Raw genomic sequence first — 25,622 nt, 5'->3', positions numbered from 1 at the left:
TGAACCATTGCAATTCACTTCAGCCAACACTACTTTCTAAATCAGTTAAAATCAAGCTGCATTCCCCTCCACCCCTAAAGCCAGGTGGGGAATGGACTTTGGAGACACTGCAGGGTGTATTTGCCCCGGAGAGGGGACAGGAATGAGGGATCTGGTTTTAGTAGGCTGCTCTTCGCACAGCGAGGTCTCTCCGTGTCTGGCACTCCTCCATAATTGTTTTGCTGTATAGCAACAGATAGTAAAAGCTTTTAATGACTTCTTATCATTGCAGCCCTGCTCCAGAGGAGGGGAGAAGGTTTCCCTCCCCTCTGCTCCCGGCAGCCCGAGTGGGAGCCGGGTGGTTACCGCCGTCCTCGAGTGTTTGCTCGGCAGTGGAGCTGGACGGGGGGAGGGTTAATCCTCTAAGACAAACTGGCTAATGATGCTGAACAGTTGTAGTCATTAAATTCCTCACAAAAGACAGATCTAATCTATTACATCTTTATCTTTCCCTGTTTCCCCGTTGGAAACCTTGAACGTGTTTGCTCATCCTCTCGCTGCCTTTATGGGGTGGGAGACGCTGGCCTGGGCATGTTTGGCTCGGCCGGCAGAGGGAAGGTGAACCTCAACCGAGACCGTGACCGCTGCAGAAACGGACCCCAGGATGTTTAAGAAGGGGTCTCGCCTTTTTTTTGGCAACCGTCGCCTCGCACGTCGTATGCGGCCGAACTGCCTCTACCAGCTCCGCGGGGCTCGGTGGCTTGGGAGGCTGCGGCAGATCTGGTTCTGCAGCAGGATGTTGCTATAGTTTCCGGGAGTATCTTAAACCACTAATGAACGACCTGTCTGTCTCTTCCCTCCGGTGGCCCTGGTGGTACTGGAGCAGATTTCTCTCCTTGCTTCGCTCTATTTTAATGTTACAGCTAGTTTTTAGATAAGAACGTGGCTCTCGGTTGACGTTTTGAGGAGGATTCCAGATGGAGAAGGGCAGGTGATGAAGGGATGAGAAACAATTGCCTTTACTCAAAAAGGGTTGAGTGTTGAGGGTCTTGCATGCCGATAACCAAAGCCGTCTGAGGAGAGCGTGCCTAAAAATATCAGTGATTTGGCACAGCGCTCAGCACAATAGGCCCCGATCACCGAGGAGCTGCCTCTGGACCCCTGCGATGCCTGAGAACGCTGGAATTAAGAACTGTTATCTCATGCTTCAAATCTGTCTTGCAGCTCTGCTGACTCTGCTGTGTTTTGTTCGGACTACGATTTTTATTGTGTCTCCGTGACGAGTGTCTGACTCAGGCCTCCCTCTTCCCAGAGGAATCCCGCAAGGGTTCGGAGGAAGCGTCCAGTTCCGACTCCCGGTTCGAACGGTCCCTGGGAGCTTTTGCTCCTTGGTTCTCGCCTGCTCGTGTTCTGCTTGTGTCTTGGAGCTGCCGGCTCCCCCGAGGCCTCCTGGCAGGCGCTGGTGGCTCTGCGAGCTCCGGCGGGCTTTGGCGTGCTCCCCACGAGGGCGGTGGGCTTTGGGGGGCAGGCTGGGCTCCGAGCACAGCAGCAAGCCGCGTCGCAGAGCAGTGCCTCGTGCCAGCGTCCTCACTTTGGCCTTTTCCGGGTCACTGCCTTTAAATGCTTCTTTGAGCAAGCAAGAACTCAAAGACATGCTGGCAGCATAGGAAAGGTGACATGGGGAGGAAAGAAGAAGCAAGCGAGCCGTAAAAACCCCCTCGCAGGCTGCATGTCCTCACCTTGGCGATGCCCCTGAGCCCACGTGCGTATACGCTTCCTGCTAACCGCATTATTCTTTCCGCTCCCTGACTGCGTGACATCCTCTTTGCTTTGTGATCATTGCACTTAATAAGACAATTAGGCTTAATCTGCTCCGTTTCCTCTACCTCGAGGCTTTGTTTTGCTCGGGAGCTTCTGTCCATGCATAGAAAGTGGCGGCTGCCTGGCGGGGGATCCCAGAGCGGTGGGTTTGCTGCCCGAGCTGTCTCTCCCAGGACCCGGTACCCGGCATCGGCTCGGCACCCGGCCCCGCTGGCCATGCCCGGCACCGGGGCAGCCCCCGAGGAGGAGCCGAAGGACCGATCGGCCCGGCGTGGGCACGCGAGCCGGCGTGGCAGCTGCTGAGCCGCTTTTGGAGCTGGGAGCTTGTAAGGGATGAGCAGGGAAAGCCATACGGAGCGCCGGGGCTGCGATTCTGTCTTGGAAACGCCATCCTGATTGAATTTTTTTTCTTGTCAGCTAGACACAGGGTTTGTTTTTTCTGAGCCTGGACTGAAATCAATAAAGCTGCATGTGATGGGCAGCCCATGCCTTAGATTTAAAGCAAGCAGTATCTAAAGTGGCTTTTAAAAGCCTTTTGTCTGGGGGCTGGAGCAGCAGGGTACGTGCTCGGCAGGTGCCCGTGCAGCCCCTCGCGCTGCAGCGCGGGCTGGGCAGGAGAAACGCCCTGCCTGCGGTCCGGGGGCCGTATTCCCAAACAGGTTGTGAGGCCTTCCAGGCTGTCTTTTGCAATTACATAATGATTTAACGAGCGGGCTGGAGTGGTGTAGGCTGAGGATGTTAATGTGGAACATATGAGCCTGGAGCGTGCGTGCATTTTTTTAGTAGGAGCCTGGATCTGGTTAACACTCTCAGAAATGTAATTCCGTGTTATATTCCTGCCCTTGTCACTGGAGTGTTTACTGAACACCTCAAAGGCACCTTCCCCTCGCGGCTGCCTTCTCGGGAGAGTGAATTACTGGCCTGGGTAGAGACAGCAAATCAAATCGATGCTCGCCAGCTTTTCTGAAGTCCAGAGTTTGGAACTGGGCGTTTTGCACAGTGAATTTTAAGTTATTTTTGGAGAGTGCTCTTGGGAAGGAGTTGAAGCTGATAAACAGATAGCCAAGGGGCACTCTCCTATTTGTAATAACGATGACGTCTGTAGTTTGGCTCCGAAGGTACCGCGAGGATGTATATATTGCTTTTTAGATCTGCAAGTCACGTACAGGGGGAAAGTTCAGAGCAGAGCGCTGACGGCGAAGCTGGAGGAGCGGGGGGAGAGCGCTGGGCATGCTGTAGGTGTAGTCGCACGTTACTTAAAATTGCAACTTCCCTTTCAGGGTTAAAAGAAAGCTGGATTAGACCTCGAGAGGCCTCTGTTTTGGGGAGGGCCACTAGATAATCAATTAATAGCGCATACCTGATGTACCAAGGTAACCAGATAGGGCAATTGTTAATGCGCTGGATACGGGTGGAAAGCTATTAGTGATCCTTAAAGAAAAAACTGCCCCAGAATTAGCTGCTTAGCGATGGCAGGGTCCCAGCTTCTCCCCCAAAGATGGCATGCGTTTAACTGAACTCTCCTGTCTGATTTGCACGGAGCTGGATTTGATGGGTTAATCACTTCATGCAGCAGTAAAAGTGCGCTGGGTCTTGGCGCTGGTATTAATTTATAATCAGAATAAAGGTTCCTCTTATGCAATTTGTTAATTCCTCTGAGGCATGCCCATCAGAAGTTCCCATTCTTAATATGCTTTTTCCTGTTCATCTGTGACTCCTAGAAAGCTAATTAGCTGCACATCCTCATTGCGGTAGTAGTAGCTTTTTTTTAATATTATTATTTTGAGCATTAACCAAGGGATATGCCTGTATATGTATCCTCTGGCTTATTAAATTCTTCAGTATGGGACTGAAACGCTGTCCAGAGCAGCTCGGGGAATCTGGGCATGGTGGTGTGGGTGGTATTTCAGTGATCTCGCAGACTGGCTGTACGTGTCTTGTGCCACCTAATCTTAGGAAAATGATTAAATAACAGGGGTCTAGTGAGGTGCTCTTGTGGTCGGTTTTGCGTGAAGTGACTCTGCCCCTTTTGTAAATGCAGACAGCTTGGAGGTTCCTACCAGATTAAATTAAGCACTAAGATGCATAAAAGATGGGGACAAGGGAGTGAGGCTGGTGCAAGGATTTCTTCTCCTCCGAGGAGTGCGGAGGTGAGCAGCAGCCTGGGGCTGCGCGACGGACCAGCGGGCGCAGAGCACATGTCCTGCCCGCGTTAGGAGGCTGCATGGGCAGTTGGGAAGATGAGAGTCTTTCCACAAGGATTGGACACTGTAAATTGGGTGGAAGATGACTAGAAATGACAAAGGATTATTAGGGATGAGAAGAACAGAGGGCTTGTGCTTTGCACAGCCGGCAGCCAGCAGAGCTCTCTGCGAGCAGGCGGCCGCCAGGTCTGCAGGGTGCCTGGAGGAGACGTTGCCTTATTTCTCCCCGTGCGGAGACATGTGCCTGCCACGGCGTTCTCTCATCTCGGCTGTTGCCCTCCCAGCTAGAAGTGAGCTAGCGTGAAGATGCCTCCCCACGTCCGCCTGTTCTGCTGCACAGAGGTGTCCTGTGCAGAGCAGGGATCGGGATGTGAGAGCTCTCCCGTGCTTGGACCGGAGTTTCCCTGTGTTCAGTTGCGGTGGTTCCTTGGGGGTGTTTGAGAAGCTTTGCAAGGAAGGGACGGGACCTGATGTATCTCCCGAGAGCTGCTCCAGGAAAGTCATGGTCAGCCTTTTGCTTTATAATAACTGGCATCAAGGCCCAGTGCTATAGTTACTGGGCCAGGGGTGATTAACGGTTCAGCCAAAATATTTGTGCAGAAAGTACAAATCGACAGACACGTTAAAGGAATGATTGTAAAGCTGTTGTGCAGATCCATGCACTGCGCCTGTGCTGCTCTGTGCAGCACAGGTTTAGCACAAATTTAGATGGCAAGATCTCGGGGAAGCCGAGAGGCCGCTCGTGGGGACCCTGTGTGGCAGATGGAGATCTCTAGCTTGGAAGTGAGCTGGTCATCTCCCCCCTTGGAAGTGGAGGAAGAAGCAGCCCCGCAGGAGCTGGACACCCCGGTTGTCATCACTGCACTTTCATGTCCCTCGGCCAGATTGAAGCCGCACCGAATCCCTCACGAGAGGGGAAGGTTGCCCGAGGGTTCGGCTGACATCGGCTTGCGTGAGTCAGAGCTCCGACTTGAGCATTCTTGCTTTGCTCTGATTTCCTCTGCTTAGGGGAAAATAAATAGCAGCCCTTCTGCTTGTTTTCTGTGGCCTTCTGACCCTCTTCCACCGGCTCGGGAAGGAAGGATCCCGCTCTGATAACTGAGGGAGGGAAACCTTTCTGGGTCCCTCATCAGGAACCATTGCAAAGGTCTTTCCCCTTCTGGCTTCACCACCACCCATAAAGAAATGGGAGTACGTGGGCGGGATCCAGCGTGGTGGCACCTTGTTCTTTTGATAAAGATAAATTAATGAGAGACTCTTTCCTCAAGCCAAGCCGTAGTTGTGGGACTGCAGAGGAGGAATGCAGAATTCCCCCTGCGATTGCTGGTGAAACAGCAGGTTTCCCCTGAAAGCACCCCTCGTGTTCGAGTCCTGTTTTTTAGAGGCAGGCACCTAGGAAACGCTGCAAGGCCTCCTTAAAATCTGTTTGCACATGCAATCTCTAGAAAGCATGCCTCCCACCCCTCCCTGCAAACGTGTAGTGATTTTTCGTGACTGAAAGCTAGTTGTCACTAGATAGGGTGCAATCGTTTGTAAATGAAATGGATTCTAGCTTCCTTTGGCCAGGCTGGAGGCAGAGGAGAGAGTGGAGACTAAAGGAAAAACATTGGGGGGGGGGGGGAAGCACTAAGTTGCAATTATACTTTTTTTTTTGAAAAGTGTTTTGTTTTAGGTATGGAGATAAAGCTACTTCCAGTGTACAATTTGTCAGCTGCTTTTAATTATAATTGTCTGTGTCTTATGCCTTAAGCATTTCAAAAATCATTACATCTTAAGCCCTAAAGCTAGAGCTAAACAGCAGAGCTGCTCTGAATCCAATTCGGGGTTAAATTCCTATCTCGCACTCATTAGGTTTATAGGGACAATTACTAAATGTACTGAGAGACGATTAAATCCCTACAGCACTTTGAAGGTGCTAACGGCAGCAATCGCCGGCGTGGTTCTGCAGACTGACATCAATGTTTTATTGGGAATTAGGAGGTGAAAAAAATCATGCTGTAAAGAAGCTGGGAGTGAGAGAACCTGGCTTAATTCTTCATTCAATAAGCTCCTGCAATAGACATAAGTTTCTCCACCATTGCCGTTTCTCCACCATTGCCTTTTGCATTCTGTATCTGTGACCGTGATGAAGCGCCCTCTTTTCCTGCTCTTTACCATGCACGGGTATTACAGCCTGATAAGGAACGGTAATGCGACATGGGGCTTTGCTCTGCTCTGCGGCTTGGTCTCTGCTGACTGAATTTCAATTGCTGTTTGGGGCCTGGCCTAGAATTGTAAAAGAGAATAAACTTTGCAAGAAAAAGCATGCTGGAATAGCAGATCTCCTCCATGTGTGCCAGAAGAGTCTGAATGGTAACATGGAGAGGAATATATTGTGAGGAATATATTGCTGGGAGGGATAGTTCTGTTCGATCCTGGACAGCGTCTGACTCTTTTGCTGATTGAATTTGAGCACCGTCTTTTGTTATTTTAAGGTTTGTGCCCGGGGTCAGCAGAAAGCAGCCAGCAAGCTCCCTGGGGGGAAAAGCAGTGGGTTGTGCCCCATGTGGGTGCTGACGGCTGTTCGGAGCCGAGTGCGGAGCTGGGGGGGTCTGGGTGCTCAGAGCTCCCCAGAGCTGCACGCGTGCTCCCCATCGAATATTCCCCGTTAATGGGAGCCTCCCTGGCTTTACGAGTTGGTGGCGATGCTGGAGAAATGTCAAAATCCTCTTCACTGCAATGCACTGTCCCTCTGCATGCTGCCTGCCTTTGGGCTAGGTCTGAAAAGCTCGGGAGATGTTTGGAGGTGTCTGCGTTCCCCTCCTGGGACCTTGTTCCCCTTGATGCCACCTCGAGTGTGCATGGTCTAAGCTATGCCTAGCAGCGTACTCCGTAGGATTCATGCGCCTATGTGGAAGGAGGCCCTGCTTATCCGCAGGCATGCTGAGTGCTATTGACAGTTCTTCAGCTGTTCTTTGATCTTAAAATTTGCCTTTTGAATTTGCACATAGCATAACCCCAAATTAATGCCTCTGCCGTGAAATGGAAACCTGCCATTAAAACGACAGTAGCAAAAAGGTAAGACAGGCTGCAATTGGATGGGTGGTGAACTGTCAGGGAGAGGAAGATTGTTTTCATGCAGATCATGGCAAATATATATACATCTATCTGTAAATGCAGCACAATGTCAACTTGCTATTGGAGTAAACTATGAGTCACCCAGATTTCCCCTGACATGCTGTCTGGCTTGAACACGAGCTGTCAGGAGCCAGCGCGGTGCCTCGTCCGCATGCGTCCCCGCGGAGGATGGCACCCTGGGCTCCGGCGGGTCCCCGCTGCAGGGACGGCTCTGCCTCGTCCTGCTCGTCACCTGGCTCCGGGCAGCCGGAGCCCGGAGGGGCTCAGGAGGGGTTTTCTCTTCCCTCTGCTCAGCCTGCTTGTGCAATGCACCTTTGCTCCTTGCCGCGAGCCCCAGGCTAGCAGAGACCTGCCCGTTGAATGGCTTCCTTGGACCCTGCTTATTTGGGCTGAATCGGGTTGGGCCGTTCTTCCCTCCGCAGCGGAGCGGGCAGCTGCCCAACCTGCCCAGGGTCACCGGCGTCACCCAGCCAAGCAGGGCTGCAAGGAGATCTGCGGTCCCACCGCTCAGGCCGCCCTGCAGCGGGAACCTCTCCTTGCTTCGATCCTGGCGCGCGTTTATCCTCACTTTCAGATGCAATGCGTGGGTGACTGCTGTCTGCACCAGCTGCCCCGGTGTTAAGTGGTGTAAGACAGGCGTTTGCTGTTAATCTGGCGAATGCTGTGCCTTATTAATAGGCTGACGACCCCACCGGAAAGGAGCACACCACCGGAGAAATGGAGAAAATTGGCTTGTTTATGCCTCTCTGCTCAAGCTCTCTGAGGTTTCTCTCCTGGTATTTTGGCCACATCGATCTCTTCTTTTATATCCAGGCTTGACAGCTCTGAGCATGCAGATGTGGGCTAGCAAAGGACGGCACGGGCTACTGAGGCCGCTTGCCTTGTGTCCCCAGGCTGCGCTGGTTGTGGCGTCTGTGCACGATGATGTGCTACAGCCAGGGTGTGAAAATCTTCATGATGTGTTTTCTTGTCTCCCTTTTATCATGCTCTAATTATCAAGGAAATAGTGAGAGCAATGTGATTTTTAATCTATTATTCTCAGGCTTCAGAGCTAATGCAAACTGAAAAACTAACTGGATGAGTCCACTCGTCTGGTTTCAAGCTATTTGCAGACTCCGAAGGGAATCGTTCTGTTGGCTTGCATTTGGTACGCGTTTTTTAAGACCTGTCATGAGTTTATAGGTGAGGTAAATATCACACGTGTGAATAAATGGTGTTTAATGAGTGTTTAGATTCCAGAGAAGAAGATGCAGCCGGGAGGGGAGCAGTGCTGCAATGACTTACTGCCCTTGAGTCAAATTCTCAGAACACGTTGCCTTTTGCAGAGAAAGTGCCCTTATGAGCAGCTCGCTGAGTACTTCTCTGCCGTGCGCCAGGACTTCACAGCCTGCGTAATTTAACTTGGAAGCCCCAGCAATCCTGTCCTTGTCTTTCAACGTGAGCACGGGGGAAGCGGCTTGTCCTTGGCCGTTGTTTCTGGGAGGGTTGGTTGTGCGGTGAGCGTTCGACATGGTGTTAGACGTGTATGATTGGGGGCGTCGGGGGCAGCTCAGGCTTTCGTGGTGGCAGCGATGCTCTTCTGCTGTTGTCCTAGTGCAGAGCGTTGCAGTTCCCTTACGGTTCTCCTGCGAGCTGGCGATGTCTTGGAAGCGACGGACAGATGGAGGAGTCTTGGAGCGATAAACACCCTCCAGGTTCAGACTGTGCTCGTGGGTTTGGCTGCTGCTCTGGGTGACTTATGTCTGTCTTCTCTAGGAATTGGGCTTAGAAAAATAAGTGCAGCTCATGCGGTTATGCTGCATCTGTGTGTGTTTCCCTCCTCATAAATGTGGACCTCAGTTTGACCGACCCAGCTGTGAGTGAGGTACCAGAGTGGTTCTTGCTGGCTTTGGCAAAATAAGCAACGGGGTGGAGGATCGGGGCAGTATCCCAACTCCTGCTGTGAACGCAAGGCTGTGAGCATGGATGCTATCCTGATTAATCATTGGAGAGTCCAAAGAGGGGCGAGATGCTGGAAACTGGGTTTGTTTTACTAGCCCTACTGCCTGCAGCATCGTGTGTGCCCTTGTGGCAAGAGGCTCGATTTCAGAGCTCGATTGCTGGGCTTTAGGTCGTTTTTGTTACAATCCAGCACCTGAAATAGTCACCCTTGACAACTCGGGACAAGTGTTGCTCATGTGGCTAATTTGAGGAGAAAGAGCAATGTCCCCAGCTAAGGATTCAGCTGTCTCCGGTGGGGCCAGCCCCTCCGAGCATGGACCTGGTGCTCTGTCTCCCAGGCAAGATTCATTGCCCTGAGCTTCCGAAGAAAGGGAAATTGGTTAACTTCTCGCTGGGGGTAATTAGGCAGTTCCTTGTCCTGTATTACACTACTGTAATGAATTAGCAATAAATTAATTGGGCTAGTTGAAGAGAGTGGAGGGCCTCTCCCGTGGATTTGTTACGCTGTGCTTCAGGAAGGTGTTTCGGGATCCCCCGGCTCTGCCGCCGCTCCCGAAGACGAGCAGAGAAGTTAGCATCTCCCTCGGGCTCCGTTGCTATTTTGGTAATCGTTTTACGTGACGCGCAAGGCTGCTGGGAAGCGAAACCGGCAGCGGCCCCAGCCTTGGAAATGAGCTGCCTGCCGGTGCCTCCCTGGAGAGGGAGCTGGTGGCGGCAGCCGCCGGAGCGCGCGGTGCGCGTGGGGAGGAGAGGCGGGCGATGCACCCGGGCAGGCGGCCGTGTCGGAGGGATGTCGTTTCACCATCCGTCTCCCGGAGCTCTGTGCGCGTCTGCGCTGCGAGCTGCGAGTCTAAAGGAAGTCGTGTTTTAACCTAACGTAATTAGGCGGCGCGTGGCTCTTCGGTGCAGAGGTGATCGATACCTAGCGAAACCGCTTTGCGTTTCCATTTGTGGTGGCCACCAGGCCCTTGCGCGGCCGTATCCTACCCCGTCGTGTGTCCTGCTTCAAGGAGATGCTGTGTGCCCACGGCCGCTCCTGCCTGGAGAGGTTCTGGATAACGACAGGTCTTTGCTGATGGATTCCTAGTTCGTAGGTTAAAATCTTGTGCAGGGCTTGCTTAGCTGCTGACGACCCCTCTGCAGGGAAGCTGCAAGCTGCATTAGCGAAGGGAGCGCTATCGGCATGTGCCGCCGGCTCCTCCGAGCCCAGGCCGGCCGGCGGGACCCGCAGCCGTGCGGAGCGGGGTTTGTGCCGCCCCCACCGGAGAGGAGCGCCGGGGAGCTCCAGCCTGGGCGGGCTGCGCTGGCCGGGGGCGACAGCACGGTGACTTCGCCGGCTCACGTTTGCGGGGACGCTGCACCGGTGCGAAGGAGGCCCCGCACCTCCCAGGGCTTTGCGGTTCCTCCGCGCTAAGGCAGCACCCCCTGATCAGCCCCGGGGTTACCTGGTGGCCGCCAGCCCCGGCGGCTCCCATGGGACCTGCCATTCCCGTGGGACCCGCCGCCGCTTCCAGCCGCCTTTTTCTCCCTTCCCAGGGTTTGTGGCTTTATGCCATGGAGCAGCGGCCAGGCTTTGCTTGCTCTTTCCCATTAATTCCATCTATGCCGTTAGCAAATCATTACAGAGAAATATTGTGTAAAAAATGAGCTGTTAATTGAAGTTTTTGTTTGCTTTTTCTTTTACTGTTGCAAAAAGCCTTGCATAAGAAAGGACTGTAAAAATACACGTTGCCACGTTACAAATACACAGGGTGGGGGGGGGAGAGAGAGAGAGAAAAGATGTGAAACTGCTCTCCATTAGACTTAATAAGCATGTGGAGAAAAAGCTCTCATTAATCCCATCTGAGGCTTAAAGGTTTATTGCTAACAATTAAAATCTGAAATTGCGGTGCTGACTAGATGCTGCAAAGCTCGTCGCGGCGTTTGCTGAACAAGCCACGTTCTTCTGCGTGGCGATGTGCGGATCCGGCCTTGGGAGAACACCCCAAAGGGTCTGACCGCGCGCCTGGCTGTGACGGGCGAGTTCCCCCCTCAGCCCCGTGGGGATTGCATAGTCATTTTAACTGGTTTTGGCGGGTAGCACTCCCACTGGTTGCAGCCAAAAGAACTTAGACAACCTCGTTTTTCTTTCTTTCTTTTTTCCCCCCCCCCTAAGTTTGGAGGATTTTCTATTCAGGAGGAAGGAGAGGGGATGTGATATCCTGCCCCAGTTGCCCCCTCCTGCGTCCTTGATGGAGGAATGACATTTTTGGTGGTTTCAGAAGGCAGATGAGACTTGTCCGGTCTAAAATTTTGCTGGGGGCAACCATTCCTGCAATAAGGAAACTTACTGGTTGTGTTACAAGGTGTCTCTGAGCTTCCTGGTGGAAAGGAGATTGGTGGCATGAAACCTGTCTCTTGCTGTTACAGAGGTGGGCTTTGCTTGTTTTGCAAGTTATTTGTTATTTTTCCTGGATCATATGGAGAAAGCAGCAAAAATATTAGTGTGCTCTTGTTTTTGCAAGCGCGCAGTTACAAAAACGTCCTTCTTCCTGCCATGTAAAACATTGCTGTTGCAAAACATCATGTTTTGTAACAAACCCCCCGGGTTTCCTTAAGAGCTGGGGAATTGCATGTGCCTCCCCCTCCTCCCCGCCGCGTCCGTGCGCGGGGGCTGCTGCCGGCCGTGCACGCAGCAGGCGGCCCCCTCCCGGCCTGGGTGCCAGTAACATTCCTGCTGTATTTTCGCTCCCTCCTAGAAAGGCCAAAGCCCCGAACAAGACATGCTAACAGCAAAAATATGCTTTCAATATGAATGTTGCTTTGGCCAAAAAGAGGAATTTTCATGGCTCTCCTCCCCCCCCCCCGGAGCATCTCACCCTGCCCGGGCGGGAGCCGCTCCGTGCGTCCGTGTGCTGCGCGGTGCCCGGCCACGATGCTGTCGGATGCTCTCCTGCATCTCGCCCCACCGGGAGCTGGTACCCCAAAATCCACTGGCCAGTGCAGACACCTTTGCCTGGGGCTGGCTGGGGGACAAATTCTCGCCGTTCCCATTTGAGGGCCTGTGTCTCAGGATGCCCCGGCTGTCCCCACGGTCCTTGTTGGGTGATGACACGGAGCGGGTGATCTATTCCTGTGCCCAAGGGGCAGAGGCGGCGCCTCCGCCTGCTGTTTGCAATCTGCCAGAATTATGAGTTATCAAAGTGGCTGATAATTAGCAGTGAATAAAATGTACTTGCAATAATATTGCATTAGTTACAGATAAAATGATACTGGGCTTCCTTAATATTCACTTAAGCTTCCCTGCTTCCAGTTATTAGGCGAAAGTTTTGGTGTCAGATTGCTGCCAGCTGCATTTTAGCAGTGAGATAGACCTCCAGCTTGATGCTATCTGTTTGCAAGACCCGGCTGGAGCAAATCCGATGTGAAAATGCCTTAATCTTGTCTATGGATGAACCTTTCTTTCCCAGTTCCTGCAGCAGCGCTGCCATAGCTGCAGCACCGCCGTAGCTACAGCCTGGTGCCTGCCGCCGGTGCGGATGCCATGCCGGGCTGGAGGAGGGAGCGGTGCTGCGGGAGCCAGATGGAGGATGCTGCGCGTGGGAGGCTGCAGCCCCAGGCCTCCCCGCGCCTGCTACCCCCCTCCGGGAACCTTGCTGGTCCCACTGCAGGCAGCAGGATCGGCCTCGGAGCATGTGCACCTGAGCCAAACGGTGCTTTGCGTGCTGCAGGATCGGGCCTGCAGAGCATGTTTCTTCTTGGGGAAATGGGGTTTTGCTAAGTTTTTCTCGTGTTTAAACGATTGCTGAATTGTTCGTTTTACTTCTAGACTATAACCGTGTCTCTGCTCGAGTTTGGCCCCCGTTCGTGCCTGCTGGCGAGCGAGCTCCTATTGATGAGCTTTCCGTAGGGGTCCTGCCTGCAACGGAGGAGCTGACTGGGAAAAGCGCTTCCCTTCGAGCCCCCTCGCTGAGGAGCAGGGAGGTGACGCGGCCCCGCTGCTGCTGCCAGCCCGGCTCCGAGGCCCCTGCGAGCCCGGGGGTCTTCGGGAACTGCCTCGGGGACGGCGTTGGGCTGGTAGCAGAGGCGTCGCAGGCTGCGCTCGTGGCCCCCAGGACCGCTGATGTCCAGCGCGGGCGCTGCTTTCTGTGCATTAATTTTTTTCCATGCACCTTCTTCTCCAGTGCGGTTCTTCATCTTTTCTCTTGCCACTTTATTCGGTAGCTCTTTGAGGTTTACAAAGATGGTTGATTACTGCCTCTGATTGCATATGTTCTGGTTTAGGTTTTATGAATCTTCAAGCGGTTGAACTCGGGGGGGGGGGGAAAGCAGAGGAAATCCTGAGAAACCCCATCACTTTGCAGCGTGAAAGACAGACAGCGCTGACTTAAGTCTCATTAGCAAAGCTGAAAAGAATTGCCTTTATTCTCTGCCCATCCTGCCCTTATTGCTGGTGTGTTAGCAAGCTCTGAATTAAAATGCAAATCAGGCGGTACTTGAAACGCACAGAGATCCTTGAACTTTCACGGGAAAATAGATCTGGCTTTTTTGTCTTCGCTGCGTGGAGTTTTGTTGACGTGGGGTTGCTCACTGCTTGCTTTCAAATCCTGGCCTTGATTAAACTCCTTTGCCGCTGCAGCCCCGTCTCCCGCGGGCGCTGGCAGTGTGGTGGCGGCTGGCAAGCGAGCTCGAGGACGGGGTTAGAGACAGCCAAGAGCCGTAAAGTTGCGGTCCCAGGCTTCACACGTCTGCAGCAAGGCTGCCTCTATTTTGGGAACAGGGCAGTTCTAATTCTCTCCTGAGGCGAGGCTGCTCCCTGTTTGCAGAGGGGGTGTCTGTAGGCGTAATTAAAGACGAATGAAATGTGCTGTTTCTGTCTCCTCGCCAGGGTTGCGGGATTGGACTGCAGCGAGCGCTGGTGGGGAGCGGGAGAGGCGCCAGGGGTCCCGCGGCCGGCGCCTGCCGGGAAGGTGGGGTCCAGCGTGCAGCATCTCCGGTGCTCCGCGGCCCTGCACGGACCAGCACCCGAATTCAGCCAGCACCTTGGCTCAATCAGGGGCTGCTCCTCCATCCCTGCGTGACTGCCCATTGCCAGTGGCCTCCCGTCGGGTCCCTGCGTGCCAGGTCGGTGCCCACCCGCCAGCTGCACCGGCTCCCCGGGCAAGGCTGGAGGAGCAGCACTGAGATGCTGGAAATTATATATACAAAACACTGTCAAATGCATGAGATAAAGATCTCAAAACTTCCGAGAAACAATCTGTGCTCCAGGAAAAAATATTTGCTGTGTTTACACCGAACCTGGGAGCAGCTGGCGATTTTAGGTATAATGCGCTGCTTTTGTGGCTGAGAATGACAACATCAACTTTGCTTTGAACACTTAACCTCAAAAGCAGCCGGGTTGCTCGTGGGATGTCGGTGCTCCTCTCGAGCGCCTGCGGGATCGCTTGGTGCCTGGCTTCCAAGCCTGCCGCTTGCTCCGCCGCAAGCTACCGCAGCACCAGCGCCGGCACAGCTCTGTCCAGCAGGGTGGGTTTTTCCCTGTCCGTTAGAGCAAATTATCTGTACTTTGCCGTGTGCAGGTATCTTATCTTGCTTATTTAGAGCCGGCTCTGACAGCTGGAGCTGGCTGTGTTGGAGTGGGATGTGCTGCGTGTCCTCAAGTTTATTTTCCTTTTACTGGGACACAGTCTGTCTAATTGGGTGGTTCTGGGTGCCGCTGGTGCGCAGCACTGCTGGGACAGGGAAATCCAGCGGTGATGCAGATGTGGGGCGAGTCCTGGAGGACCCAGTCCTGACCCTGAGCTGCCTCCTCCAGGGCAGGCTCTCGCTTTACCGTAATCGGGTGCCATCGTACTAAAAATAAGAGATATTTGCTTGTGTCCCAAAGCACGGATATTTTTTTAACTATAAATCACAACTATGACTGCATCCACTTCAGGCTTTTCTCAGCCCTTTCTTTTGCTGCATGGAGGTGTTTAAGGCTGCACTTGAGTTGCTGATTTTCATATTTTGAGTGGCGGATCGTCAGTGATCTTTGGCTTTGAAAGGAGTTGCAATTTCAGTCCTCTTAGCGGGTGCTGCTAACTCCTTCCCTCAAACCCTCCCAGGGTGCGAGGTCCGTGCGGACTGCAGCCGTGCTTCACTGCCCTGGGAGAGATGCCTGTCGCTGCTGGTTTTGGGGATGCTGCGCTAATGCCGGGGGAATGCAGAGCTGGGTGACTGCGTTTTGGAGGGGGCGCGTGGAGATGTCTCGGGGTAGACGGGCTTCTGGCGAAGCAGCCTGCTGCAGCCCTTAAACCCCCTCGCAGGCCCGTCCTCACCTGCTCAGCTGTTTGCATTCTTCCAATTAACGCTGGCTTCTGCTCTCTGCAGGATAATACTGAGCGAGTCACGCGTTGTTCTGCCTTTGTAAGAAGCCCCAGTTCAGCATTTGTGCTGGCACAGCGCTGAGGTGGGAATTGATGCAGCCAGGTGGTGGTTGACTCTTTTTAAACACAAAATCCCCCCAAAGCCGTATTTTTCAATGGGGATGGCTTTGGAGTAGCGTAACTGCCCTCTGCCGCGGTGCTCTGCACCCTCCCAGGCTCGTGCTTGCCCCCTTTCAGAGGGTCGTCCGTGAGCCCCGCTGGCACGGGGATGAGGAATCTGTGCTCGGCAAGCGGAGCTTCACTTGGAAGCGTCGAGCAGTCGATATGTCGCTTCAAATAACAAAATAGCAGGCTGTTGTTTTGCGTGCAAATGGGTGCTCTTTGGTAGCTGAGTAATTTCTAAGGGAGCTATCTTCTACCTAATGCTATTTTGTATTTTTAAATGTTAATCCATGCATTTGCCTAAGAAAAGGTGGAGATTTGCTGCTTTGCTACTTCCTAGCCGTTGTCTTCGTCACCAGAGGTGACGGACAGGCTGTATGGGCAGACGTGCAGAAACGGCAGCACCGGCCGAGCAGCAGCTGCCCAGCGGCCTGCGGGCGCTCGGGGCCGGGGGGAGCCGGCGGGGCCGCCGGGGCGCGGGGATGCGTTGTGCCCATTGCCGAATCCGCGGGGCAGCCGGGCTTGGTGGCGTGATCAAGGCAAGGACTGCGCTCCCCACGCCTCCTGTTTTCTTTTTTTTTTTGTCTTTTCATTGCTTCCCGGTCTCTGATCCGTCACCACTTTCTCTCTTTTAATAAGCATGAAGTGAGAGCCTCTGGGCACCATCAAGGCATAGCTTATTACTGTCTCTTATTTTCTGTTTGTGTTAGCAGCTTGACAAGTTAGAAACATTTCTCCTCTTTTTTCTAATAAGGTGGTAAAGTTCATTCTAGTTCTTCCTGCAGAGATGCTTTCTGTACTTGTTGATGCATTAAGCCTTTCATTTCCTATGGGTTCGTGGAGCCTGTTCCAGAAATGCCAGTGTGGTTATTGGGTTAAAGGCAGTAAAAAATTAAATTGGAAGTGCAGCATCGTTGACCTTCCTGGAGCATGCTGAGAGTCAGCACCTGAAGATTTAGCACTAAGTGATCTGCACAAAGCCAAAGCATCAGGTTCAGTAATCATGATTTCTCTGTTCCTTTGGTCTCCTTTGCTGGTAGGGTGGGGAAAAGCAGATTACTTAAGGGTGTCGATCATTTTCCATTTCTTTTAAAATTGAGTTCAACTGAATTACCAATTTGTGAAAGCGGTCAGGTTGGCAGTGCTAGGAAAATTAAAAAATGTAATCCCAGGGACCTGCTTGCCTCTACGCTGGAAATGCTGGGTGCAGGGAGAGGCTGTACGAGCCTTGGTCAGAATTTCCTAGCCTAAAATTGCGCGCGGGGGCGAAGTGAATGTGGGTCCCCTCCATTTCCCAGGTCGCTTTTCCAGGCTTTAGGTTCCCGGCTGTGAGCGGGGACCGGCAGCAGTTGCAAAGTGATGGGTCTGGTAACAGCAGGGCTGTGGGAAGAGGTTTTCCTTTGCTAACAGAAAAGGAAAAGAAATGGGAACAGGAATAAAAAAAAAAGAACACCAAACCCACCCTAGCACCTGCTAGTTGTTTGCTGCTGGGCGGCCGGGCGCCCTCCCACGCGCCGTTCGGGAAGGAAACGCGTCCCCTGGCCCTTCGCCTAAACGTGGAAGCAAAATGCCCCGATACACACTGGATCGCCGGCACCCCGATGCACTTACACTGTGATTTGCACGGGTCCAACCCCAGCTTTTCCAGCTGGCAGTCGGAAGCTGCAATCCCCAGAAGAAAGGAAATGGCTTTAGGAAGTACTTTTGCTTTTAAAATAAAAAAAAGTTTGCAGGGTGAGAGAAAGCGTGTGTGGGGGGAGCTGATGATGGGCTGCACTTGGTTATTTATTACATTCTAGGCCTTCCTTTATTATTATCATTTTAATTTCAAAGATTTGAGGGAAGCTCTGCCTGGCGCCTTGGTCCCCTGGACTGGTACATCCTGGCTTGGAGCCTTGGCTGCCGATTCCTTAACAAAGGAGCTTTTTCTCCCAGATATTCAAGTAGCTGTTTCACACAGACCCACTCTCAGGTGCTGTTTTAAGTGCTCTCTTAAGATCCATCCCCTTCTCGAAGCATCACCATTGTATGGCACCTCCTATTCCATTAGCCACCCCAGAGGTTTTGGGGAAAGACGGGGTCGATATTTTCCTTGCTTTGTTTAAAAGCAAAAAAACTGCATTCTCCCCTGCAAAAGGGAGAATGCATAAAAAACAGGGAAAAAAGCTGATCCCATGTGACAGGGGTCGTGGAGGAGCGGAGGAGCGTTTTCAAATCATGGGCACGGGGCGCTCGGGGAGGGTCTGGTTCAGGGGAGCCCTCGGGGCGGGCTGAGGGTGATTTAATTTTCAGTAAGACCAGGTGGGTTTGGGGAATGGTAGGTCTGAGAGATGCTGTAAAGCCTCGTCCGCGCTGCCCAAGCTGGCTTTATTTTTTAGTGGCCCTATCCAGCGTCGCCCCAGGTGTGGGACCTTCACCTTCCTCTTCTCCCAAAGCTCTTGTGCCCCCTCCGGGCTGGCTAACGAGATTCGCCGGCGATTAGAGAAATCTTATTGGGAAATCTGCTTTCTCCTCTTGTGGCATCACCTGGACAAGCGGATCGTTGTCCTGCACCGAAGCGGCTTTCCCTAGCGGTGCCATCCGTGGTGGGCACCCATGGGCGCAGCCCTGCACTCGAGCGGGCACTTTCGGCACGTTTCCCAGCCGCTCCGCTGCCCTCACAGCGCCTGTTCCTGCCTCTCGCTGGAAAGTGAGGCCGTTCCAGGTCAACGCGTTTTGGAAGGTGCTGCTTCTGCGCAGAAGATGGGCTCCTGCGTGTTACCTGACCTAAAGATGCGGCTGTGTTTTCTGGGGGCTGCGGTCCCCAGAGGGAAGGGAAGGGAAGGAGCTTCCTTTCTCCTCCGCATGCCGTGGGCCAGGGATGCAGGCGGCAGCTCGGGATGGTGCCTCGCGCTTGCCTTCTCCGCACGTCTTTCAGAGCACTTCTTGGCACGTGGTCTTGTGCCGGGTGAAGGTGCGTCTGGGGGGCTCTGGCAGAGCTCTTCAGTCAAGTCGGGTCTAAACGCTGGTTTTGTTAGGCAGGTGTGGATATACAGATTTGCACTTCCGTGGGGAAAGGTCGGCCGCAGCGAGGGATGCTGAACTGTGTGACTGGGATGAGCCTGACACCTGGGCTTGTGTCTTCCCACACGGCAGCCAAGGGGGTGATTTGAGGTTGCTTTAATAGAGTTAAATAGAGAGATACCCTGGGTATCCTTTTCCCTTTGGGAAAGGTTAGCCGTGGGTGCAAGGAACCGGTGATCGGGGCTGGCTTCCCCCGCCAGCCCTGATGCATTGCTGCTTAAGCCAGATTTAAAGCTAGCTTGGGGCTGCTTGTGTGTGTGGTGGATTAACTAGAGCAATTGCAGTTCCAGCGTAGCGTCCTCGCCTCTCCCTCGTGCCCGGCTGGGAAGTTCAGGTGCAAGGATGGGAATCATGGTGCAGCTCTGCGGGCCCCATCCCTGCTTGCATCCAAGCTACCCGCAGTGTCGGTGCAGGAGCGCCTGGGATTTGCACGTCTGTTGCTTATCTTTCAGAGATAGCCCCTTCCCTGAATACCTCTATTTTACAGCCATCTGTCTTGCTTCCGAAATGAAAAAATCCCTTTCGAGTGCTCCTGACCGTGTAAGTAGAGACAAGTGTTCGGTTTTCGTCAAAGCAAGGTGCAGGGTAGATCTACTGGAAGGGCAAAGGCAGCAAAGTTGCTTTGTTCTCAATAGCTCCGCAGATCCCAGCGTCCCCGATTGCTTTTCCAGAGGCAAATGCTACCCGCCTTTCTATTAAAAAAAAAAAAGCCGGGTCGAAGTGCCCTGTCTGAAAGCTGCGTGAACAGCAGCCGACGTTCCCGGTGCGGCGGTGGGGACCAGGCTACAGCGGCGACCGCCGGCTTTCCGGGGGCCGTGGCGCTCTTGTCCTGCCCCGCTCCTGCTGGAAGATGACTTTTTATTTAGATATTTACCCAGCCTGGGAGGCAAAACCTCCCTCCTTTGACAAGTTAGGTCCTCGGGGAGCGAGGTGCAGCGGGCTGCGCGCGGCAGCTCTTCCGAGCGGCGGTGATGGCTTACAAGCCTCTACACGAGCGCGCGCGCTCCCCGGGGCCTCGCCGTCACTTGCGGTGACATGGCTTTTTAGTGTTTTGACACCCAAAACTGGATTCACCTTTCGCAAAGCACAACTCATTCCTCCGCTGCCTCCTCCCTTACCAGCTCTCTGATGTCTCCTCAGTTGTGTGCCTCGTTTAAAGGTGAAAATCAATGACCTGCTTGATTTATTGGGCATTTAATATTCTGCAGCTCAGTGAAAGCGCTTTGGAGGGGAGCACGGGGACGGGCGGCCAGGGTTGTTAAAAAGGTCACGTTTATGTGCTGGTGAGCAATTCCGGAGCGTGCCGATGCGGCAGCGAGACGAGTCAGAGCTGCAGGGACCGGGTGGCACCGCAGAGTCGAGGAGGCGTCTGCCGAAGAGCCCTGCCAAGGTTCCCCCTCTGCAGAGCCCCAGAGAGGGACCCCAGGCCTCCCCGAGGGGTTTCCCACTCTTTTAGCTCCTCTGATGCTTCGCCAGAAGACAGAAGTCCATGCCCTGGTCATTCCTGGACCATCCTGGATGCTAGTAGGAGAAGGGCTTATTTCCATACGGATTAACTGTAGATTGGTGCATCTCTTGGTGACCAAAGCAAGATCTGCCCTTTGAGCATGGGTGCTGGGTGGCATGGGGAGGCAGGACTGTCCTCTGCTGTCTACAGAGATAACGTTTTCCTCATCCGCTTTATACGAGAGGCCGTGAAAATCTAATGACCTTTCCGTTGTAGCTCTGCGAACAGAAACAAGCTCGGTGGGGACTCCCATGTCCCAGAATAGCTTTCCTCCAAGCTCTACAGGTCTTCCTGCCCGAGTCTCTCGTTGCATCAGGCTTTTTGAAATAATCAGCCCCTGTGGTTATTTCAGTTAGTGCTAATTAGTGGCATGAACTAATTAATGTGGGTTGACTTTCCTCTTCTCTTTCTAATGCTTTTTTAACCCACGGACACATTCCAATTAAGGGACCCATGCAGGGACCAGACTGAAATGACTCAGAGCAATCACAGCTGGAATAAATCGTGTGCTTTACTGAAGGTCACTAATACTTTTTCAAATTGATGGAGTTGCATATTTGTGCCTGCCGACAGGGAGATGACCTGACCTTACAACAAGCATCTGAAATATCTTCCATTTTGTCTCGATTGATGTGTAAGCAGATTCATGGGTACCGCACTGAGAAGCATTTGGTGTGCTGAGAGTGGTAGCACGGAAAGTAGCTACGGGAGGAGTTTCATCGTTATGGCGAACTTTGAGGCAACTGGTCTTGACCTCAGAAGTACGCGGCTGTTTGCTGTGCAGTGATAGCATAGGTAATGTGCTGAATGTCACCCGCCTGCTTTTGCTTGCACAAGTGATTTCTTTTTTCCCCTTGGTTGGGTTACTGTCGTTTGCAGAATCCCGCGGGTTCTGCTCGTGCCCCGCGCTTTTGTCCTCTTTTTGTGCTGACACCACGCAGCTGAGAGGCAGTTGTCTCTGGGCTGGGGGGAGGCTACAGATCAGGTGATGCTAAAGTGTACAGAGCTGCTGTCACAGCTTACGTAACTTGTTTAATAAAGCGAAGGCACTAGCCATGTGGAAGGAGAGCCTTCTGCTGTGCCACGCGTAGCGTTCGCTGCGGTCCTGCGCAAGGCAGGAGCGGTGGCAAACGGGGAGGCCGGTGCGTGTTGGAGAAGGGCTGAACCAACGCGGCTCCCTTTCCGGAGGTGAAGACGTGTTTGGCTTTGGCAGCACTGGGCTCTCTTCTGCTTGTTGGTTTGTTTTAGGTGCTTTCGTGTGCGTAGAGGAAGACTGCAACGCATAAGAGCCAACTGCAGGGCGGGCCCATGAGTTGCCATTTCTGATCTTTTCCTGCTTTATCTGAATGGGGGGGGGGGGATGCTGAAGTTCCTTTCTTCCTGTGACAAGGTTTTTCCACTGGAAAACACTTATATCTCTACCTGCTCTTCCAGCTACCCCTTGTCAGGTGAGGAGCTGTGTAGTGTCCACCATGGAAAGGCTCGGAGAGCTGGCGTGGGTCCCTGCCTTCCCTCAGGAGCGTTTAAACATGAGCACTTCGGCGGTGCATCTTGTAATTGCTGGGTTAACGGAGGTGAAAGCGCCCTGATTAAACTGCAGTAGAAAGCAGGTAGCGAATATGTGATTAGTATTAATAACACCGGTCAGACTATATTATGCAAATGATGGGAGACTAGATGATTTAGTTATTCATCTTTAACCTTTATTTTTGTTTAACATGACCTTACTCATGGAGGCTCTCATTACCGTCTCTGGCTGTTCAGCGTATGTTAGTTTATTCCGCTGCCATCAGGCACGCTGCTCCCGGTCGTGCGGGGCCGGGTGAAACCAGAACATCCGTCCTTTCCAACGCAGACGGTGCCTTTTCCGAGCGGCAGCGTCCGGCCCCTCGCCTTTCCCCGCCGTGCCCCACTCGGGGCCCCCATTCCCCGTGAGATGGGGAGAGCTGGCATGTTCGAGGTCATCAGTCCCCACCGTGGGACATTCCCCTCTCCCAGCCGCCCGTTAACTCCTCTACCTGTTTCCTCTCGGTTTCGTAGCTGTCACCGAGCAGGGCTGAAGAACCCGTGGGGTGTCCAAAAACGCAGCTCTTTCCTGCCACGTATCTCCAGACTGTGGGAAGGCAGAAGCAGTGTCTGCCAGGTTTTTTTGGCTGATCCAGATAAAGACTCTGGCGCATCCTTGAGTTGCAGCTGGTTTTCATGAACCTTGTCCAGATTGGCAGGAATTCCTCCTGGGAGTGGTGCGGTCCTTATCGCCACGGGGGTGTCTGCTTAGATTCTCTGCAGACTTTACAAATAGCTGGACGTTGTTGGTTTTGGCCCTCCTTCTCTGTTTTTTGGAGGTTACAAATGGCATGCTGGTATATGAAGTTTGACCAGGCCTTTGGAGATGTTCCACTGAAATAACACTGTGCGGCTCTGAACAGAGTTCCTCATTTGATTCTCGAGGAAATGGGTTCAATTCTGAACAAACTATTTCCCTTGCAAACTTGACCCACTTTGAACAAATTGTACCCAAGTGCAAAATAAATTTCTACTGAGGTCAACAGGACCTGAGCCTGAACTTCCAGGCGAGTGAAAGCTTATCTGCCTCTTGGAGCACAATAAAAATGTCCTTGTGTGTGCTGCTTATTTGGGCTTGATGATCTTTCCGAGTACTTCCTACCTGGATTCCTCATGTGCTGGGGAAGATACTGAAATGGTTGTGATAACCCAGCAACTCGACCCTCTGGTAGTGGCTCAGCAGTGCTGACAATAGCAAATGTCCTTCCTTGCTCAGTTGGTCTCCTCTAGGTTGATTTTGGAGGTTGTATTTGTGGAACTGTTTTTTGCTGTAAATGCACAGCAGTTTTTTGGTACTGGCTTTCTCTGGCCACACGCATGTGCCCCGCTTGGCCCACAGCTCCTGGTAACCCCGTTGTTGTTGATGTTTCTGCCGGAAATACGCATTTAAATACAAGGAACTAAACTATCCATAGAGAGTGGGGGGAACCCAAGAGATGTGTCCGTGAAGCAGTGAGAAGCTGATGTGATGGGCCATGTCCTCATCAGCTTTCAAACCACACACAAGCCAAAGCTGCCTCTGAAGATGGGGCCAGGAGAATGCTGGTGGGGAGATGTGGGAAAGACCTAAATTTCTCTCTTGCATTGCAGGGTTTCAGCGGACCTCCCCATGCAGCTTTTGCCTTGAGCTGTGACCCACGAGTGGTGAAAGAAAAATATGAGCATGAACCCACCCATCACCTGGACTATGAGAGCGAGCTGTCCATCCGGATAGGTAGAGCTGGGCTCCATCCAGGCAAGCATCCTGTCATATACCAACTGCAGAGCGTATGGGGAAAATGCCCCTGTTAAAGTGGCACCTAGACTGTAACGTATGTGATTGAAATTAGATCAGTTCTGACATGTGCATGCCAAGTGCACCTTCTCTCCCCTCTCTGGATCTGTCTCTGCGCAGTCTGGCTCTTATTGCAAGAATCATGACTTCTCTTTCTACTTCAGTTCTCAAAACCACTTGCCTGTCTGTCTGTGCCTGCGAATTATTGATAATTAGATATCTCATTCACCAGGGAAATGAAATCATCAATTTAACTTGAGATAAGTTTATTTTCAGCGTGGGCGCAGTGAGCACTAACCATACCCTTGTCAAGTTGTGCCACGTTGAAGGTGTCCCGTTATACTGACCCTCAGTCGCCCTCCCTAATTACAGACTATGACTGGCGGCCGTTTTGTCACTCCTTATGTTGGAAGTTAATGGAAATTCGGCTGCCAGAGTGTGGAATAAAATGTCTTGTTGGCAGATATTTCTTCTTTAAATAGTTTTTAAAGAAAAAAAACTTCTTATTCAAGGTGGTGGAACCTGGTGAGGTTTCCTGGTTCTAGGGATGGTGATGGCTTTGCAGCCCCCAGCCAGCTTCACCCCACCGTGGGGGATATGTCCCTCTCAGGCCTGGATCCTGTTCTTGTTGCCGGGCAGAATTCACCTAACACAAATTTTTCTTCATCTAGTTAACAGCTTTTCAGTAGACAAAAGACAGCATGATTTAGTAAATGAATTTTATTGCTCTCCTGCTTTTTCTTAGTTGGAGAGAAAGTGAAATGACAGTTTACAGTTTCTTGAATATAACTGGGAGCAGATTGAGATGAAGAAATGACCCTTGTTCTTGCAAAGAATAGCATTAGCCTCTTAAATCAGGCTGTGTTATTTTACTCCATTATGTAATTGCATTTTTCATAAAGTGTTTCAGATCCACAGGGTTCTTCAGGATTTGAAATGTCAGCTTGATTTTTCCAAAGGAATGGAAGGAAGTCTTGTGCTTGGCTCCAATGGGTTTTGGGTTTTTGATGTCTTTAAGCTCCCAGGACAAGTGCAGACTTGAACACTGCTTCTAGCCCTGCAGTCAGTAAGGCTGTTGCAAGGTTTTCGATATTTCATAAGGTCAAAACATTACATTTTTAGGTGCAATTTAATTTTATTCTTCAAGAAAAAAGTAAACACCCCTGCATTTTCCAGTCAGTTATACTGCTGGGATTTTATGTTTTCATCTTCCCTCTTGGTTGCAAACAAAAACAGTGCAAATGGTTTTGAGAATAGAAAATTTCCATTAGGCTCTGTTGGCTTTCTCTCTCTGGGGAAATTGTATTAAGGATCTACAATACATTAATTCTTTTATTGTCTTTTGTTATTTCATTCTTGTGCTTACCGAGATGAACTTGGTATTACCTTCACAAGATGCCTCATGTCCTCTGAGAAGGCAGCGCTCTCCAGCTCCGTGTTCTTCTTGGCTGTGCTCTTGGGAGCACTCGGGAACATGATGGGTATTTTCTAAATCTAAAGGGTGCATCTTACTGGGACATTTCAGACTTAATCACGGTTGAATCATTGACCCTTACTTCATATTTACACATCTTAAAATACTTAAAGCTGTGAAAACAAACAAACAAAAAATCCCAAAGCAAGCTCCTGCATTGTTTTGCAGTTGCTGTTACTGTCTGGGGATGATGGTGAGGAGAGGAGTAGGGGAACTGGTGTTGAAATGGCTGGAGGAGGTGTGAAAATGCAGACCTTGGGTGTCCTGCGTGTCTGAGGTCTCTGCTGTTAGAGGTCCAAACATGTGCTTAACCTGGTTGCTGTGAGAGGCCGGGAGCATGAGCAACCATGTAGTCATGCTTGGTTGGTGGGATCCTTGTAGCTGTCCAGGGTGACCGGTGCTAAGCAAGCAAGAAGGTTTGTTTAGACCTGTAAAAAGGGAGATGGAGGAAATGCAGTGATTAGATCTATCCCTCATCCACTCTGTTGGGAGAAAAAAATCTTATTCTATTTTTTCTACCAGCCATCAGCATCTTTGGAGGTGGCTCTGGTCTTCCCCATCACTTTGAATCCATTGGTTTTCAGTCATTTGCAAGTTGTTTATAAAGAGTGGAAAAAGTGCAGTACCGTCCAGACTGGGTCTGAGAGCCTTCTCTCTCTCTGAATGT

At 52.0% G+C, this 25,622-nt stretch overlaps 1 protein-coding gene across 2 annotated transcripts in view; it reads left to right on the top strand.

Annotated features, from left to right (window-relative positions):
• The window catches only part of SLC39A11 (solute carrier family 39 member 11), a 127,500-nt gene that overhangs the window by 18,399 nt on the left and 83,479 nt on the right, over positions 1–25,622 (top strand). Inside the window, exon 5 of one of the 2 annotated variants that reach the window (XM_067308429.1) lies at positions 23,298–23,421. In XM_067308429.1, the coding sequence (XP_067164530.1) occupies positions 23,298–23,421 (124 nt within the window). Of the gene's footprint in view, positions 1–23,297; positions 23,443–25,622 lie in introns of both variants that reach the window. The other variant, XM_067308428.1, reaches the window with a different exon arrangement.

The sequence above is a fragment of the Apteryx mantelli genome, chromosome 19, assembly GCF_036417845.1.
Source record: "Apteryx mantelli isolate bAptMan1 chromosome 19, bAptMan1.hap1, whole genome shotgun sequence".
Taxonomy (NCBI): Eukaryota; Metazoa; Chordata; class Aves; order Apterygiformes; family Apterygidae; genus Apteryx; species Apteryx mantelli.
The sequence above is the reverse complement of the archived record's forward strand: the minus strand, read 5'-3'. Positions and strand labels throughout refer to the sequence as shown.